Below are 19,333 nucleotides of genomic sequence, written 5' to 3'. Positions count from 1 at the left end.
TCTCCCACTCCTAGACTTTGCATCTGGAGGGTCGCCCCGGTCGCTCATACTTGCTGCGCCAGTGGGGTTGAATACCAGAAGACGTTACCAGAAGTGGGCAGCAACAAGGGCTACAAAGTTAGTAATACTCATCTTCCTCGATGATTAGACGGCAATCAGGAGATGCTGGGCGAATATGCGGAGATCTGACAGTTGGATAATGGCGGCACTGCGAGGAACTGGCACGGGAGGTCGGCACAACAGAGGAACCGGTACGGGAGGGCGGCACAACAGAGAAATACGATGGCAAACGAGAACGGGAGGTGCTGACAATTTGCGATTGGGCCCGCCCTGAATGTATATGGGAACTGATACAATAATATGACAGTTAGCAAACATACATAGAAGTCAGGGCATAGCAACACACTTGTCATGCACCCTGACACGGTGCCTCTCCTCTACTGTTTCACGCTCCAAGTCTTCAGTCTCCTGAGCAGATTCATAATGGGGCCGAGTCCGTTTGCAAATATCTGAATTGTATGTTGGCATAACATCGTCATATGCATGTTGATGTCGAAGTGCTCCATTGCAGGACGGCTTGTATCGAGAGCGGGACCGGACGTGCGAATAATCTGAAGTTGGCACTGGAGTTGACGAGCGTGAAATAGGAGGGGGAGACGAGAATTGCGAAGATGGTGTTGACGGTGACAAAGGCGGGAGGTCGTCAAAGACTCGATTAGTAGGGTGACGTGAGCGTGGGGTTTCCTGGGGTGGCGATGAAGGCAGGAGATCCTCATGGATAGCTCAGTTAGTATATTGACGAGAGCGCGAAGCTTCACAGTTGGAGCTCGGAGCTGCATTGTTGAAGCGCGAAGCTGTCTGATTGAAGCGTGAAGCTGCCTGATTGGGGCGCGAAGCTTCCTGATTGGGGCGTGAAGCTCCCATGGTTGAGCGCGAAGCTCCAATAGTTGAGTGCGAAGCTTCCATAGTTGAGCGCGAAGCTGCTGTATTAGAGATAGTGGGTTTTTTTCATTACCTCATTGTTGCGGCGTCTAGGAGTGTCATCTTGTGGAAGGTCCTTGATGCACTTCTCCGAGTCTTGGAGGGCGTGAACGACCCTGCTGTCAGTGTCGATGACGAGGGGGATGAGACACACATTTGAGGCCTGCATCTCAAGAGCAAGAATATCACCTGTAGTTGTAATATCAGCTTGTGTATGATTTGCAGGATCCAATACGTACTTTCAGGCCATCTGCTGATATGCAATACTACACTTGGCTCCTCTGCAATCGGCCCCATCTTCATTCCCTTGTCGTCTGACTTCTTGGACTTGCCTTTGCGCTTCTTCGCCTTCGCTGCCTCTGCCTTGCTGTCGTCATTGTCGTCATCAAGGCCTAACTCGGCCTCGTACATGGCTCCGAGATGAATCTGAGATATGGAGCAACCAACGCACATAGTTGACTTGCAGATAGAGCCTTGAGATCAAAATCGGGGCCAGGCGGGGGAACACCAGCGGGCCAATCATGTATGCAAAGCTTCTCGGCATACAGGATGTCCAACATGGTCAACCACCTACTGTTCGAGGTTTTGAGTGGGTGGCCGGCCTCAGCTATACAACATATAGTTAGTACAGTAGAAATACACTGCAATTAAACAAACGTACCAAATTTCTCACTGATTATCATGGGCACCACCTTTCTGTTCCTATCCCTGGCTGGCTTGCCGTTACACAAGAGGGTACCATTTGGAGTGGTGGAAGAAGGGGGGAGCAAACTGAAAGTCTTGCCTTTGGCGTGTGCGGCCTCCAAGTCTTTGTACCTGGAAGTAATTTAGCACTGACACCTATAAATAATACAAGACGCACTTAAGGATTGTGGTGAGCTCATCTAGCCAATGCTTAATATCCAGTTGGTGTGAGTTGATGAGGGCCTTGACCATGTCAGAGCCGGCGAACAGTCCTGATGCTTGGTGGCCTGCTTCTTTGTCACCAGGGAATATTGCCACACCGGCAATGTGAATGCCATGGGTGTGATGCCAGTATGAAGCCTTGATCGTAGTTAGTCTCTGGATCAAGATCGCATGAATACAACACTTACCGATTTTGTGAAAGCATCACGAACAGCCATCATCAGACCTGCAGCAGATCGTGATGTAAGGTCCTCGGTTGAACCCGCAACAGCACGATCCCAGTTCTCCAGGATCTCCTTCCACACTGATGCGTGCTGAGGGTCACCATGTGGGTGGGCCTTGTAATGAGCTCGTTGCTTCACCCTCCAAGCCTTAAGATCCGCTGCAAAAGTCGTTAGCATTAAGAAATCAATAACGAAGACTGCAACACACCTGGCAACACAGCTCCCGACACTCCTTTAGGTGGGGGGCAGGTAGCTGCAAACCATGTCTGATGTTGGTTCCACGGAGACTCCTTCCGGGTTGCCTTCATCGTCAACCCAGCTTGGATGAGGATCGTCCTTGCACTCTTCCCATATTCTTTTCCAATTGCTCTGGCAGCTTCCAACGTATTCTTTCCAAGCTCCTGCGCCTTTGAGATACCTGCTTGAGGTATTCTCCCTTTGATCTTCACAAAGTCTTCGTCTTCGCTGTCGTTGTTTTCATTGACGTCCACCATCACCTTGGACTTTTGCTTTTGTGTGGCCATCAACCGAGATGGAGACAGGGAGTTGCTTGCAGGGACACCCTCGTCGTCGTCACCATCATTCGCAGCGGCATCAACAGCAGCTCGTTGTCCTTTCTTGCGCAGCTCTTGGTCGGCAGCCCAGTCACTGTCAGATGGAGAGCTCTCTTCACCGTTGTTACGATCAGGTGCATATGACTTGCCGCCGCATGACCTATGCGGGCGGCCAGTAGCAGGAGTAGCAGAATTATTTCTGCCATCCTCTGCACTGTGTGAATCAGCACAGGCAGCTGTATGCACAATTAGTTGAGGTATTGGATATAGATGAATGTCTATGGCTCACCTGAAGTATCCTTGCCATGATCCTTGCTTCCGTGCCCTGTGTTGTGCGACTCAGTAGGAGTAGCTGTATTCACAATTAGTGAAGCTATGAAATATGAAAGAGTCACTATCTCACCTGAAGTCCCACCATTGGGGTCATTTGATTGAATTTCAGAGGCAGGATTTGGATCCTTGCTCGCAGTAGTGCTGTGTGCTTCAGCAACCAATGCAGGAGCTGCTAGGCAACAAGTCAATACAGGACATTCACATCACAATAAAAACTGTACTTGTTTCTACATCGCCATCTTGGGTGTCGGCGCATATTTCTTCATCTGCAAGGGAGTTGAATTCGGCACGTGTCAATGAAGTGCCATCAGCAAGTTGAACATGAGATGGGCAGGATTGTTGATCTGTATCGACATCAGGGGTCTTTTGAATTATTGATGAGCACCTTGAGAAACTGGCCTCGAAAATCTCCTCCTCAGCGGATGAGGTCATGGGGCTAGAACGTTTGGACCGTGCAAGCGGACGAGGCTTGGGTGGAGGACGACGACGAGTTGTAGATGACTAAAAAGTAAGTGGGGACACCGACATATTCGCAGACATAGTTTACCTCTTGTGGATCACTGTCATCGTTGTTGTCGTCGACCATAACACTCTTAGGCCCAGCGCGACGACGAGCGTGGGGGTGTCTTCGAGCCCAGGGGGACTAAAGCAATGAAAAATCAATCATGGTTGACAAACTTTGAAAAAAATAACTTGCCTGGATGGTGTCTGCATCAGACTCAGTATGAATGTTCGCTGCCTTGCTGCGAGTCTTGACATGACAGGAGCCAGCTACTACAGACGTCAAGAAAATATAAAGAATACCTTGGGTTCATCAGGCAGAGGAGGACACTTGACATGACGACCTGAGCGGGTAGTAACAGCGGGCATTTTCAAGAAAAACGATAGTGTTCCTACGATCATGGAGATACATGGAACACAAGTTGAGAACTCGAAGTTTGCTCAACAATATTTGGTCGACACGAAGTCAGACAATGTATGGATGGTAGAAGATGGTGAACTGCAAACAATATTGGGTTGAGAACACAGAATTTGACGCGCTCGAACTTGAGAGACTCATTACCTTTATAGTTTGAACTGCGGACGTTGTTGCCATAAACGCTAGGGTACAGCACTGAAGCTAAACCTGGTTAGCGCTAAATAATAGAAAAAAAGGTTGACCTTGGCCTTACTGGAATTTAATGGTGGATCGGAGGTGGTGGCTACGTACAGTGCCCAATCCTTTAGATTGGTCAAGTCTGAGACTGACTAAAATGGAACGAGTGCATCGCTGGCTGGGAGACGAGCCAATGAGAACCGTGTCTGGCAGCCGAGGAAAGTTAGCGAACAGATCAGTGGTAGTGAGCACATACAGAGCAACACTTGGATCTCATTCCAGATTTGCATCCAAGACAGGAGAGGTCGAGGCCCATTGATATACAACCCTGACGGCGAGATTGGCCAATGAAAGACTCAGCTGACCCTGACTAATACAAAAATGAGCGGGACAGATCTGACTGATTGGCTAAACCTAACTGTTTTGAGAACTTACATTTTGAGAAGACAAATTGCTGGTTGGTCAGCGGTCAGAGGCACACTCAACCCTGTCGGTTGCTTAAGAACAAGTCAGACACTAATTGTACAGCGGAACATGTAAAATATACCTTGTCGAGCACCAGCCACTAGTAGATGAATGTCGAGAGATGCGAAGGGTGCTTGTTTCCTAAGAATAAATCAGGATTTTATAATATGGCAACAAGAACGTAAGTTATACGTACAGTTTGGCCAACAGATGGGCGAGTAAGTGTGAGGTGGCTGTTTGTGCGCAGATACTTGTGACATTGATCACATCAGTTGGACGATAGTGGTATCCTAAACGGTCATGTCTATGCGCTTGTTGCAAATGAATAAGGTAAATACACTCACCAATTAGCAAAGTCTTAACAGATTGTCGAGTAGCTGGGTGGTTGAAAGAAAACAATATCCTCTGTTGACGTGTGAATGGAATGTTGTTATATGAATGAAGTGCAAATGCGACTCACCGATGTCGTAGATAAACGTGTGAGATGAGATTTGAAAGTGGTGTAAAGTGACGAGGGCTATAGTGGGTAAAGTGCGATGCGTGTCAGGAGACATTGTAGATCAAAGACATCGAAAACTCACCGGTTAGATTGACGAGTGAAAGGTGAATGATTGACACACCTGAAATATGAGAATAAGTCTGCAGCAGCGTGTAGCGCCCCAGAAATAAGCCAAGTGCGAAGGCAAAGCACGCCCAAGAGGGTAACGTCTTTCCCATCCCCCATGGTCCTTCCCATAATTGATTACGGGCCTTTCCCATCCACTGTGGTCCTTCCCTCCATATCAACCCTAAGCTTTCCATTGCCATTCTCCTTCCAAGATTCTTGTATATATCAACCATGCCTTTCCACCACCATGTGTTACAAGTAACATCAGTCACATGGCCCCCCTATCATTTTCCCTTCATCCTTGCCCTCACCATCTACCGGCTCGTCCTCCTCTACCGGATATCCGTTGACCGGATCCTCGGGACCGTTCCCGTCCCTCGTCTCCACCCCATCATCCACCTTATCTCTGATAACGCTGACCTGCACCAAACTGGTTCGGTGCATGGATGACTAATACTCTCCTATGAGCCCTATGCCCTATGAAATCATTTTCTCTATGAACTGAAGTCAGACTGAGGCTAAGGGAATATTTTTCGTTTTTATGAGTTTGCATGCGAGCAGACTGAATATTTTAGTACCTTTAATTCGGCAATGAGTTTTGCTTAGTCAGCCATGGTGATGACCCAGACAAAACTCCCACGCATGTCAGGTGACTGTGAAAAATATTTCCCACATATGTTGTCCTGGAAAAACATTTGTAAAACCCTAAATACTAGGCTCGTGTCATTTTCACCCTTCAAACAAAGCAAAGAAAAGACAGACACACAAAGGATTCACATCATGTGACATTTCTTACTCTCTTTCTGGACTTGTCATCAGGAGTTGGATAGGTCACATGACTAGCAACAAGCCAGGATGACTTAGCAAAATACCCAATGACTCATTATGACTCACTCTGAATATATGACTCACTATGACTAGAAATAACTTTGAACTGACTCACTATGACTCACCCTGAATATATGACTCATTATGACTCTTTATGACTCTTTATGACTCTTTATGACTCTTGAATATACTAGTAGCACAGCCACATTTATTGTGTATATAATGACCCCAGTTTTGAAATAAAAAAGCAGCAACCAAGTGGGAGTTTTCAGCCCATCTAACATTAAGTTGTGAGTAAGGTGTGATAAGTGTCAGCATCAGTGTCAAGAACTGTTCAAGACTGAGAGGAACATTCTCAAGAGACAGTAATACTGCAAGCTCATCTTACTAAACGAGTAGCTGCGAGCTCACTGTGTGCAACAACCAGCAAGCAAGGTACAGCCACAGTTTTATTCAATTTTCTACTTTCTATTTTCTTTTTCTTTTCTTTTCTCTTTTGTTTTACCTTCACCAGCCTTTGGTGTTCTTTTTCCAAAAAGCATATTCCAAAATATTCGTGTTGTCTCTATGTCCACCTAAGACTCAGAGTAGCTTAGTGGGGAGACTTTAGGGATTGATAGTGAAGCTTGACCTCACTCATCTGAGTAGTGATACTGAGCCAAGGTTTTCTGTGCCTGCTAGGCTTTAGCTGTTGAAGAGGGGACTTGGTAGTAAATCCAAGGACGTCCGTTCCTGAGTCTGTTTGAATACTCAAAGTGAGTTCCTTGACAGCAGGTTCAATATTGAGCTAAGAGTTCTACAATAAAGCATTTGACTAGTCTTGACCTTTGATTCTACCTGTTTTGTGCTGAGGGGGTTGATTATTGTAATTCCACACCATTCTTTTTGGAGTACAGTTTGGTAAGAGGCACTGTTGTTGAAAGGAAGCTTGAGGGAGAACTTTCTATTTCTTTGGTTACTGCCATACTGTCGGGCTGACCATTATTTGTTTGTTTGTTTGTTTCTGTCAAGTCCATAGATTGGATTGACCATCATATTTACTGATCTTGCAGAAGTACCTTTAGCTGAACGTACTTTGGGTAGTATACAACTAGCCACCCACGAATGACCGCGTTATCAGTCATTGGTATTTGTCTGAATCACTGACCATGGAGATATTTGGTTTTATAGGTGTTTATCTATAGATCATCTATCTAAGAAGACACCGCGCACCTACTCCTTTCTCTGGGCCGCAACCACTGGCCAACCTTTCATTTGCCGGCACCAACCAACTCCTTCCTCACATTGCCTCATATGTATGCAGCAAATCTCCATCACACTCTCTAATGCATGGGATGCCATCAGCTTTCCCACCTCATCTTCTTCCCTCCTCCTACTCCCATCTGTTGTCCGCACTCATCTGAGCCATGTCAGCAGTTGCTGACATGCACTGGGCATTTGCACATGATGTTCGTGGTGTTGGGAATGGCGTGATGGAGCTCCAGCCCATCATCTGCAAGCTTGTTGTCTGCTCTCCAACTTTTGTCAATGCTAAACATTATTAGACCTCAATGGTGTGTCAGAGTGCTAGAAAATGGTAACATATGCATCCCGTTCAGTGAAGTTATTGACAGAAAAAGTACTACATCTATCTAATACATTGCTTGTTATCCATTCCTAAGGGGCCACAGGCCCAAACTTTGGCATCAAGTAGATAGAACGTCAAATGTTGCACACAGGCACAATGCTGGCCTGCTTGTCACCATCACAAAATACTCGCGAGACTTTATACAAGCCATGATTGGGCTCTGGTCTGTTAGCAAAAGGTGTGAACCATTCAACATAGGCCAAATGATCCGGCACATTCAGGTTGCGAAACATAGTAAGTTTGGCCTTTGCTGAGAGACTAAACACAATCTGGACCTGTGCAACTCAGTACCCTGATATCCATTTCACTCATCAGTATGAATCTCCAGCAACATAGTCCATGCCTACCTTCCACACCTAAATTCCTGCCACTGCCCAGATTCACAAGAGCTGTGTCAAACCTAGCAGGGACATTCCTGCTGTGGCAGTCATGTCTTGCTGGCCAAGCATGAATGGAGTCAATGGTGAGATTGTTGAGTGTTCCATCGACATTGATGACATTGTAGCAGATTTTATGAAACACAGCCACAGATTGGAAAGGCAGTATCACATTGACAGCCACATCCTCAAGCTGTCAGGCAGTCAGATGTGGCTCTGTGACTTGCACTATGAAATGTGCCAGGGCCACATGGAAATGTACTGCACCATAATCAGCTGCAAGTGCCGAGAAAGTCACTCATTTCACAGAGGGGTGTTTGGTGACTTTGTATTGTCAGCAATACAGAAGATCAATGTGTGGCAGAGAATAACTGAATGATTGGCAAGGATCCACGGAAGGTAAGCAACGACACCACTGAATGAATTGATGGTGTCAAAGAATCTTTTCTCGTCACTTGAGCCAAAGGGTCATCTGCATATACTCATCTTTGTGGTTTGTTGCGCAGTAGGCATCCTTTGCAAGGTCGATATGAAGCTGTTCAGTATACTCAGTATTATAGTTGTCGGTTGTTCCAAACTCTTGAATCATTGTAATGTAGTGTCGAAAGGAGTGGAGCTTAGGGAGATTGAATGATGAACGGATGCCAAGATCTATGAAAATTGACTTGTTGTCGTGAAACAGATTGAGCGCATCATCCAGAAGATCCAAGATTTGTTGCAAGTGACAAGGATAGCATAAAGATACAGGAAATCAAGCAGACCTCTTACAGCATGGACCAGTCTGAGTGGTGATGCACCATTCAGCAGGCGAATGTCAATGATTATTCCAAGCAGGAACTGGCAAATTTGTTCATCCTCGGTGCCACTGACTCGCAAGAGAATGAATATGCGTTTCATAAAGACTCGCGCATTGTGGTTAGGAGGCAGGTGTTTGCATCATACATCAATTTCTGCCTCACTGAATGCAGATTTGATCCACGAGATCAGGTGCTTGACAAGTCCTTGGTACAGTTGATGCAAGACATTGGGAGTGATGGCTTGAAATATGTTACAATGTGGCAGGTCTTCCCAGAAAGGATGATAGAGGGTGATTCCTGCACGGCGACAGGCCTTAGTAAACTTGTATGGATCTTCATCTATACCTTTCGACGTAAAGTGTCTGCAGGAAGTGAAGGTGAATTTAGAGTTGCTTGGATACAGGAAGTTTTGATGATATCTAATTTAAGTCTAACAAGGGGTTTTGGGCAAAAGCCCGTAGGACTTCTCAGCCCGCTGCAAGCGCACAAACCTAAGGGTTTCAAGGTGAGCTGAGACCCCATAAGCTTAGGAGTGCGACGACACTAACAGCAAAGCTTGATACTCTGAAAGGTAGGAGAAACACTCATGTTTGTGTTTACCATACTGGGGGCATTGTATAATGTGTAAACTGTTCCAGGGCAGGGGAAGATTGGATGTATGGGACAATGATGACAGCGTGTTCACGCAGGTATAGCGTAAATGTGTTACTTGACCACCTTCCCATGGATTTAACGACGTCAAACGGAATTCCTCTCAACAGGTATTCCAGTGTCCCGCCTATCCTGAGTCCATGACCTTTGAGATCTGGGAGATTGGCATTGTGAGCGATGCTGCTGAGTCTCTTCGACAGTTCTGTCTTCGAGAGAGGTCTTAGACCCTTCAGGTGTTTCCAAGCGAAAAGGTGAGCTTTTCTGTCGGCTTGGTTGACACGAAAATGATTATCGAAAGCTGTCTTCGGGTCTGAAGGACTGTTTTGAGCTGCCCAAAAGGCATCTTCTCCCTTGATTGGAGATGCTTTGGTTTTCAGGATGTGGAACTTTGTTACAGGTAAGTTATTATGATTGACAGCTTCAAATATGTTCTCTCAAGTTATGTGCTTGGAGGAATTGAAAGCTTTGATGGCGGGTCGGGTACTGTGAATTCACCTAGTCTGGCAATGGAGTAAAACATGGTAGTGATGCATGCGAAGATGGCTGCATCTAAGGGATCGTCGAGGTCGATGTTTGTACAAATTATAGACAGTATTTCAATGGTAAATGGGTGGCGTTTGGAGGATTTGGATGATGCTGGAGCTAACATGGTTGCTCCATCTAGAATAGCTTTCTATTCTTTCGCATTTACTGACCATGGACGACCATGCAGGAGGTGCCAGGCTTTGAGTCCTGCAGCATAATTTGCTAGCACTGTACCAGAGTAGGATCCGGCGCAACTGGATAGGAAGGCAAGAAGTAATGTAGGTGACACTGGACAACATTGGTCTTCAGATATATTGAGAGAATCACAATAGACGTAAAATACTAGGAGGCCGGCTCCATATGTTTCTTTGGTAGAGTTTGCCCACGACAATCCTATGACTTCTAGAATGTGGTCTAGTTGTTCATTGGATTTGCTAATGTCTTGCGTTTTGGGGGTACTCGCACTGGAGATGTGTGTGTTTCCTCCTGCTAGTAGCCATTTGCGAAGTCTTTCACGGGCTAAACAGTGAGGTCTGAGGGTCGATGGAAGAGGGACTAATCCTGGTCTATAGCGCATTGGGGAGGAATTGGTTAGGGATGGAGATGGATTGGATGTCAATGGGGCGCTGAAACAATGGTGCATGGCTGTGGGATCACTGTGAGATGGTGTTGAAGATAATTTTGTCTTCTTTGACACACAGGGCTCTGGCTCTTTTGAACACTTGTTGTTGAATGAGGGTTTGGTTGATGACTTTGGCTGCGGGAGTGGAGTACCGCCCATCATGGAATAGGCAGAGCTCTGTGGGTGTGAGAGGACTCTACAAGTTGATGACGAGGTGTCTGATCTCGTGAGGAATATGTGCGGGAGGGAGTAAAAGGTGTATTGGTCCGTACTTTCCTCTGCGGGATTGGATTTGCTAACAACATATTCTGTGCATATGTTGAGATGTCTGGGTAGATCGTGAATGAACTCATGAATGTGTTTGAACACTCCATTGACAGCTTTGTTTTTGTGACTTCCTTTCCACATCCTTCAACAACACTGGTGTTGTCACTGTAAATGATGATGTAGTTCCTAATGCCAGGGAGAGTGGCGAGGGTATAGACCAACAGTTCAAAACCAATGGCTTCTGCCCAGGTGATATCTCGTTTGTCCCCTCTTGCAGTTTGGCCCCCAAGTACCAATCTCCAGGCATTCCACCTCTCACCAATGACGATGCCAATGCCTACGCCAGAACTAGCATCTGAAAGCGCTAATAGGACCGAAAAGGGAGCTGGTGGGAGAATTAGGCGGGAAACACCTCCTGACTGCAGTAGGTTAGACCACCAGTTGAGGTCAGGTTCGATTGTTTTTCATTCACTGACATTGACTGTCCCTGATCCCCCAGCCGACCAAGATATGGCATCACACCAATGCTCAATCCCATATTTGGCCCATAGTCGACTGATTTGAGCACTTGTGTACGTACAAGTATCTAACACATTATTTGCATAAAAGCGCATTCTTTACATGTTCTACACAAATTCCCCTCTTGCTTCTCTTCCCTGTTGTTCTACTAACTGTTACACCTTGGTCCATCACTAAGGTCTGACTGCATGTCAACTGTTTCCTTCCTGTGACTCCTCACCTCCACCTCCTACCCGATGGGCCAAGGGTAAGGGGAGGGAGCTGCCTCCAGCCACAGATGATGAAGACCTAGACAACAGTCAGGATCAAGGCGAGCTGACAATAGTTGGAACATTTATCAAGCATGGTACAAGATGAAGTACCCCAAGTCTTCTGACAGTGAGTAGTGTGCAGTACCCATCCAATATCTTTCTTACGCGATTTTGCCAAGTATCTACAAATGACTGGAAACAGATGCAACGTGCCCATTGGCTCAAACATTGTGACCAGAGTGAAAACCTCAAATTATGGAAAGAGATCCGCGAGTTCTGGGAGGGGACCTCAAGCAACACAGATGAGTCTTCAAAAGTAGTATACAACCGTATCATGGCTGAACGCAACGCCTTTGCCCTCAGTGTAAGTCTGTATTGTTACATTTATATGGTGTCTCAATTGATTTTACAGTGCCAAGCTTATTCACGCCTTGAGGATATTTATGTGGGAGGATTCATCTTATACACAGGGACTGAGGAAGCAGGTCGCCGAGCGGCAGGGGTGTTTGCTAGTTCGCCACTTATTCTAGACCTCATCAACAAGAAGCAAGCAGACATCAAGGAACTTGCTGACTACTTTACGACTGTCATCAAGTAATTACCTTTTCCCTCTACATGTTTTGCTGTATTAATGTGTATTCTAGGTACAATCACATCAATGATGATGCTTCTTTACCGTCCTTTACTTGTATTACAGCACCGAAATTCAATCCTGAACTCTTATGCGAGAAAGGGGAGGGAACTCGTGACCGTAATCGCCATGTAGCTCCTATAATGATGCTAGAAAAGTTTGGTAAGTCATGTGGTAACCATATCTGACATTATATTGATGCTAGTTATAGAAGGAGTCAGCATTCCACACGAGGCGGAAAATATTCCCTGGAAGACTATGCTCAACTCACCATACCTTCACCAAGTACAGATTGTTGACTGGCCTGCAGGTGTGTCTCCTGTGGGCTCTGAATTCATATTCAAGGACTTGAAGACCGATGAGCTGAAGGCACTCGTTGGCCCCTACTTAAAGTGTTGCATGGGCACTCAATACCATGCGGAGCTTGCTCGTGTTGAACACTGGGAGCTGAAGAAGAAAAGGAAAGATAAGTTAAGTGGGGTGAAGATTCCTGAGAAAGAGTTGATGTTCATGCTGTGGTCAGATGGTAAAATTGAACTTATCTTTATCATATCATTGGATGACTCACTGGAATTTTGACAGAGTCTAAAGTATTGATGGCCAACAAAGATCCTGCAGTGTTAAATGTCCCCCTCATTACTGACCCAGATGGTAATGTCCAGCGCACTCTAATGGATTGCATTCAATTTATGAAGAATCTTCCTGCTCATATTGAGCCACCGGACTCTGCTGGTTCGCTTCGTAATTCTCCGACTCCTCAGCCCTCCTCACCACATGCCTGGTCCCCTTCTCCACCATGTTGTGATCATCGAAAGGTCTTGCCACCTCCCTGTTCCATCCCTACCAGAGTGCCCCTTCATCAACCTTCATTGCAGCAAGGTGTCGTCGTGCATGGTTCAAACTGCCAACATATGTCTCGAGCGACTTGCCCTGCACCTGCCTTACCGAAATCTCGCAAGGTTCAAGAATTCGTACCTGTCCGAAAGCGCCAATGAGATGAGAAGTGATGGCGAGGGTGCAATGGTCAGCAGACGAATTCAGGACAGTGCTATGTAGTATGTTTTCGCCTTGCCACGCAAACCCTCTACTCATGACTATGACTAGCCATCATTCACAGCACCATCCACCTTGTCTACCTTGTCATCATAGTTCATCGCCGCCTATGCACCCATCTCGTCAATATGCTTATCCTCAGTCCAGACCTCCCATCCGACACCAGTATGCATATACCCGAGAGTCTGCCCCTGCTGGTCCATCATGGCTTCATACCAAGGCTTGGGTATCTCTGGCAGAGCAGAAGAGGAGTATGACAAGGATGACGAGGATGGTGCCTATAATACTGATTTCTACACTGATTATTAGTCAACTTTGTTACTGAATTCTGTCATGTCACTATTCACCTAATGCCATCTGACCGTATTAATTTGTCTTGTAATATCGTGTGAAAAAAGCTTGTCATGAGTATCAAACATCATCCTGGTACTTGTATGCATGTAAAATGAGAAGTCTGTCATATCCCGCATTCCGGACCAACATCCGACGACGTTCCCACGCCTCATCCAAACCTCCGGACCTCCTGTCCATGTCTCCAGACCCAATCCTCTATCCATCCAGATCCCTGTACTCCTGCGTCTAATATCCGGACGCCAGATCTGATATCCACATCTCCGGATCTCCGGATCCGACCTATCTGTCATGTCCAAACTCAAACCTTACATCAGCGCCCATCCCCTTATGGTAATCACCTGTCTCTGGACTTCCGAACATCCGGATCTGACCCACGTCTATCTTCCGTGCCTTTTCCCTTTGTATGTTCCTTCTCAAGTTAGACTATACTCATTTTCCGTACCTCATTTCATTTCAGTCTTCATTTACTATGATCCGTCTCATTTTCTAATACATTTCCACATGCTCGTACATAGCCTTACCCCTCTGCTTACTGATCTGCACGGACTTGCCTCTAGTATATAAACCCCAGTAGATACTCCTGTATTTCCTCAGTCTGAATATTACACATATTAGTCCTCACACTAGCCTTCACCCTAAGTCCTCGTAACAGTTCTAGTCCTCCGACTTAGTCATTATCCATCTCAGGCCTAGGGAGGAATTCCCTAGGCTGGAGCTCCGATCCTCCGGAGCTCCACTCCTCCACTCCTCCGATCCACCATTCCTCCAAGTTTCCGGCAGTTCCTCCAGAACTTTCCCGCGGTCCTCCGGAACTATTCTGCTTCGGACTTTGTCCTTACAGAGCTCCGATCCTCTGGAGCTCCACTCCTCCGCTCCTCTGATCCACCATTCCTCCAAGTTTCCGGAAGTTCCTCCGGAACTTTCCCGCGGTCCTCCGGACCTATTCTGCTTTGAACTTTGTCCTTGCAGCCTTTCCTCTGTTTCCTAAGTAGCCATTACACATATCTCTGTCAGGACGAAACTCCATCTTAATTTCCAGAAGTTTCTCGCACTCATCCGGAAAGTCCTTCCGATGTTTCCCACGCTTCTCCGGAAGTCCTTCGGACTTCACTGGACTTTCTCTGGACTTCATTCTGAAGTTAAGGGCACATACTTGGGTAAGGGGCGCAGCGCACGAGCTGAAGCCAAGCCCCTTGGAATCAGTCCTACCCTTTGTGCACGGTCTTAACAAAGTCCCAACATAAGAATATTTGTGAACTGGGACTTCCCAACATAAGATTATGTGAGGTGTGAATTCCCAACATGAGAATTTGTGTGAGCCTGGGACCTCGTCTTCAACCTATCACTTAGTATTGATATGAAAAGATAAACAAATAAGAATTTGTGCCTGAAGGACCAGTCTCACACTGTATACCAGTTTATAAAATACATGTAAGTTAGAAATTCCCACTATGGACTTATCCAGTGCCACCCATTTCTTCAATTTTGCCTAGAGGTCCCTGTACCACTATTTAGAAGTGCTTATTTTATTTTCTATAGAGCTTCATATCATCATCTAGTGGTGCCTACACTACTTTATTGTAGTCCCATTACTACTCTCTAATGGCCCCTATACTACCATCTGATGGTGCTCATACTACTCTCTCGTGGTCTCCATACTACCTTCAATAATCCTCTCATGATTCCTCCAAATTATCCCAGTAATGCCTCCTACTGGTCCCTACAAAGCCTCTAATAGTGCCTGTTATACCCTCTAATATGGCACAAAAAGCCCCTGATAGTCCCTGCTATACTCCCATAATATGGCACAAAAATTTGCCAAAAGGACCTCTGACACCACCCATATTGTAGGGAATTCCCATAGGAATTGTCATAAAAGTATGTCCCAGATGGGCTGGGAAAAGCATTGGCTTTATCCCACAGGACTTGTCCCATATTGATCCCAGCCTTGGCATTTTGCCCTGCAATATAATGGGAAATACCAGAGAAATCATACCTTTTAGGTTAATACTTGTGTAGAGGACTATCAACCTAATAGGTATTCTTTTGAGGGTGACTGAAGTGCCTCTAGACATGAATCTCTTCCTCAGAATGCCAAAAAAAGTTTCTCAGTCAGTTCAGATGGCATCAAAGAGTATGCTTCAACTGGCTTTGAGTTCTTTGCAGAGTGGGCAAAGACTAAGTATCGTATGTTTATTCAATCTTCATTTTACATACTAGTTGACTATAATCAATAGACCCAACAGCTGATCCAGACTGCAAGGAAGAGAATAAATATGAACTACCTAAAGTTGTTTTAGATGATGAAGGCTATGTATAACTTCCTTCTCATGGTGGTGTCATACTTGAGAATCAACAAAAACTCGTAAGAATGATTTTTCATACTGCATACAGTAAGTGTCTATGACTTGAATAGCTATATGCATGGTCAATCAGTGTATATTTGTAGAAGTTTTCACTAGCAGCAGTAAGCCTGTGCCTTGGCACACCATAACTCCTTGCTCATCTGAGTATTTATAGGCTGGTTCAGTTCCAGCTAACTTGGTCTTCTGTGACCTCTCTCACATGAGATCAAAGAATATTAATATTCTCTGGAGTTATTGGGAGAGGCGGAGCATGGCACAGAAGAGACTTGTCACTTTTATAAAGGCAAGACCATCTGACATGAGAATCAATCTAATGCATAGTCCAAGGGACAGAGCTAGTTTCAATAAGGATAAACCTTATGCTGAAGTTACCTCTGAAGATGATGAACAACATAGTTCAGCTAATTTGGGTACTATATTGGCTGCAGCATCACCAGTGGAGGTGCTATGTAGTGACTATTTTGCATTTTTGAAAGCCCTCAGCACTGATAAGTCTTACTTTGAGCTCGTAATGCAGTCAAGGATTTGGCTATTATGATAGAAAATCTTGTAAGTATTTAGTCAATCTTAGATATGAGTTGATCCTAATACAATTCACTAGCCATCGCCACAGGAGGAACTGGATTTACCTGACTGGATTAATTGGTCTTAGAAAGAGTCTTATCTTTCGGAGTATGTGCATGAGTTACAGGACATGGTGATGGCTAGCTTGGAGCTGATGACAAAAGCCCCAATTTAATCTATATACTCAGCCGCACTGATGGTCTTAGGCATTAGATTGATTTTGAGGGATTGCAAGCACATCATAAAGTATAAAGAAGATAAGGCCCTCCATAGTACCCCCTTCTACTTGGCCAGTTCGAACTTAGACCTTCAATATATCATTAAGGTGGATGATACAATCAGTCATATGACATGCACAGTGATAGGTCTCATTGAGGTGACAATGAAGGCTGCTTCAGATCCCTCTGATGATGGTGATCAGAAGGAAGAGATGGAGGAAGCTGATGGTAAGCAGGATAAGATGGACAAGAGAGAGAATAGTGTAGACTAGGACCAGGAAGATAAGCAAGAGTTGGTGAGAGGAGATGTGAATGTACAGATGCAGGAGGTAGAGAATGCCCATGACGAGAAACAGGAGGAGGGCACACAGAAAGTGAAGAAAAAAACAAAATCTCAGACTTTCTCTAGGAAAAGCAAGAAGGCAAGGACAGAACATAAACTTATTTGACAATCTACCAGAACTAGGCAACCCTCTTTGAAGGATAAGAGGTCTTAATATGCTACTATAGATATCTTATCCTATAGTCAAATGTTTATTGATACTCAAATATTGCTAGCATAGCCAGCCTTACAATATGACATGTAGTATTGAGGCTGGACGAATGTACTAAAATGTTGCTAGCATAACCAGCCTTACTATATAACATATAGCAGTGATGTTAGTTAGATGTATTTGCATATTGCTATTATGGCCAGCCTTATTATATGATATGTAGTATTGAGGCTGGCCTGATTTATAATACACCAGGCCAGCCTTCATACTACATGGTATAGATTCAGACCAGCCATGCTGGCAATATTTAAGTATAAACCGGTCAGCCTCACTGCTACATGTTATATAGTAAGGTTGGCCATAATAGCAATATTTGAATATAAAACTGGCCAGCCTCACTGCTACATGTCATCTAGTAAGGCTGGTTATGCTAGCGACATTTTAGTACATCCAGCCAGCCTCAATACTACATGTCATATAGTAAGGCTAGCTATACTAGTAATATTTGAGTATCAACTGGCCAGCCTCACTGCTACATATCATATAGTCAAAGGGGACATGCTAGCAATATTTATACATAAACTGGCCAGCCTTACTGCTACGTGTCATATAGTGGGGCTAGCCATGATAGCAATATTTGAATATACACTGGCCAGCCTCACTGCTACATGTCATATAGTCAGGCTGGCCATGCTAGTAATATTTATATATAACCTGGCCAGCCTCAATACTACATGTCATATAGTCAAGAAGGCCATGCTAGCAATACATAAGTAAAGTCTAGCCAGGCTCAATACTACATATCACATAGTCATTACTAGCCACTATTTAATGATATGCATGGCCCAACCACTGGCCAGCACTGATCCTACATATAGTGATTGATCAATAGGCTCATACTGGAATACATTATATACATCCAGTCAGCCTATGATTTATGTATATTACTCTGGTTGTAATATGCTAGCTAATATTATTCATAGAGTGACTGGCCAGTACTGATTCTACATTAACTGGCTGGTACCTAGCTGGCCTGATTCTACAGCCTTTTGACATGTCCAGAGCCAGGATTCTACATAGAATATGACTGAAGTATGTGGTCCATTATTGTAACTTTGAAGGAGAGAATCTTGATGAAGAGGACATGAGTCTAGCACAGTGGAGACCCAGACATCAAAACCAATGACTACCACAGAGATTCAGGGACATGCTCCCTTAGTCCCTATCTACTGTTTTTGCAGAAGTCTGTAATCTACTTCCACAATCTATTGGATATATTGTCAGTCTAGAAGATTATTCAGGCTTACTGGCATGCTCAGTTTTCAGTACTCCTGCAAACATATTTGGGCTAGTGCGTTAATATTTTTGCGCTATGCCCTCATCCCATGATCCAGAAGAGTACATGACCATGGCTGACCTCTCATTTATTCCTGAGGCCCCCCAGGAACCGTCTACTTCAAGTAATGATTCCCTCTACCATCTCTATCCCTACCCAATCATTCCTTCTTCCAGCTAGGCTATTGGTACTGGAACCAGGTAGTTCAGAAGTCTCAAGCAGAGTACTAGTACTTTCAGCGCTTTTGATGTGACATCCATGCATTGGAAAAACATCAACTCCATGCTGGAGGTGAATGAATACAACAAAGGAGACAAGGCAGAATGGCAGGATGAAGATGCAGGATCGAAAAAACACTGGTCTCCATCGAAGTACCTTTGTCCTGTACCACACAAACACCAGGGCCCCAGACATATGAAGCTGTACATCTATATCACCATTTGCTAGTGGCTGTTTTGCAGAAGAAGCTCTCAAATTCTCAAGATGATAAATTGTTTCATTACAAGCTGTATCAGCTGCATTGGTGTCACACATTACTACTGTTGGATGTGTGGGATAGCTTTTCGGCGAGTGACTGTGTGGCACACCAAACATCGGGAATTGCCGACTGAGTTTGAATAATTGTTATTCTGTATATCAACCCGCATTCGTTACAAGATCAAGTCTTTTCGACATCACCACAACTCC

General features: G+C 45.0%; 3 protein-coding genes across 3 annotated transcripts; 1 reads left to right on the top strand and 2 right to left on the bottom strand.

The window, feature by feature from the left end:
- Positions 1 to 118: 118 nt before the first annotated feature.
- HD556DRAFT_1435627 (uncharacterized protein) lies at positions 119 to 5,610 on the bottom strand (the record flags this gene model as incomplete). The annotated part of the gene is made up of 22 exons (XM_041305458.1): positions 119 to 347; positions 407 to 744; positions 801 to 959; positions 1,016 to 1,170; positions 1,221 to 1,373; positions 1,433 to 1,588; positions 1,643 to 1,797; positions 1,844 to 2,025; positions 2,076 to 2,269; positions 2,320 to 2,901; positions 2,955 to 3,017; positions 3,069 to 3,170; positions 3,220 to 3,499; positions 3,546 to 3,641; positions 4,419 to 4,464; positions 4,530 to 4,581; positions 4,642 to 4,700; positions 4,756 to 4,849; positions 4,904 to 4,936; positions 5,020 to 5,076; positions 5,141 to 5,401; positions 5,478 to 5,610. The coding sequence occupies 22 exons, from the start codon at positions 5,608 to 5,610 to the stop codon at positions 119 to 121; spliced, it is 3,579 nt and encodes a 1,192-aa protein (XP_041167558.1).
- Positions 5,611 to 10,350: 4,740 nt separating this feature from the next.
- HD556DRAFT_1199166 (uncharacterized protein) lies at positions 10,351 to 10,872 on the bottom strand (the record flags this gene model as incomplete). Its single annotated transcript, XM_041296344.1, has 1 exon — positions 10,351 to 10,872. A coding segment is annotated over one exon (522 nt), but the record flags the coding sequence as incomplete, so codon positions are not given.
- An 860-nt stretch (positions 10,873 to 11,732) lies between these two features.
- HD556DRAFT_1302309 (uncharacterized protein) lies at positions 11,733 to 13,623 on the top strand (the record flags this gene model as incomplete). Its single annotated transcript, XM_041299487.1, has 9 exons — positions 11,733 to 11,757; positions 11,810 to 11,994; positions 12,043 to 12,224; positions 12,275 to 12,423; positions 12,467 to 12,787; positions 12,844 to 12,993; positions 13,109 to 13,316; positions 13,379 to 13,479; positions 13,535 to 13,623. 9 exons carry the CDS (start codon positions 11,733 to 11,735, stop codon positions 13,621 to 13,623), a joined length of 1,410 nt encoding a protein of 469 aa, XP_041167556.1.
- Between the last annotated feature and the right edge of the window lie 5,710 nt (positions 13,624 to 19,333).

This window comes from Suillus plorans (assembly GCF_016647745.1).
Source record: "Suillus plorans strain S12 chromosome Unknown HD556scaffold_1, whole genome shotgun sequence".
In the NCBI taxonomy this organism is placed as follows: Eukaryota; Fungi; Basidiomycota; class Agaricomycetes; order Boletales; family Suillaceae; genus Suillus; species Suillus plorans.
This window is presented reverse-complemented; position numbering and strand designations above follow the sequence as displayed.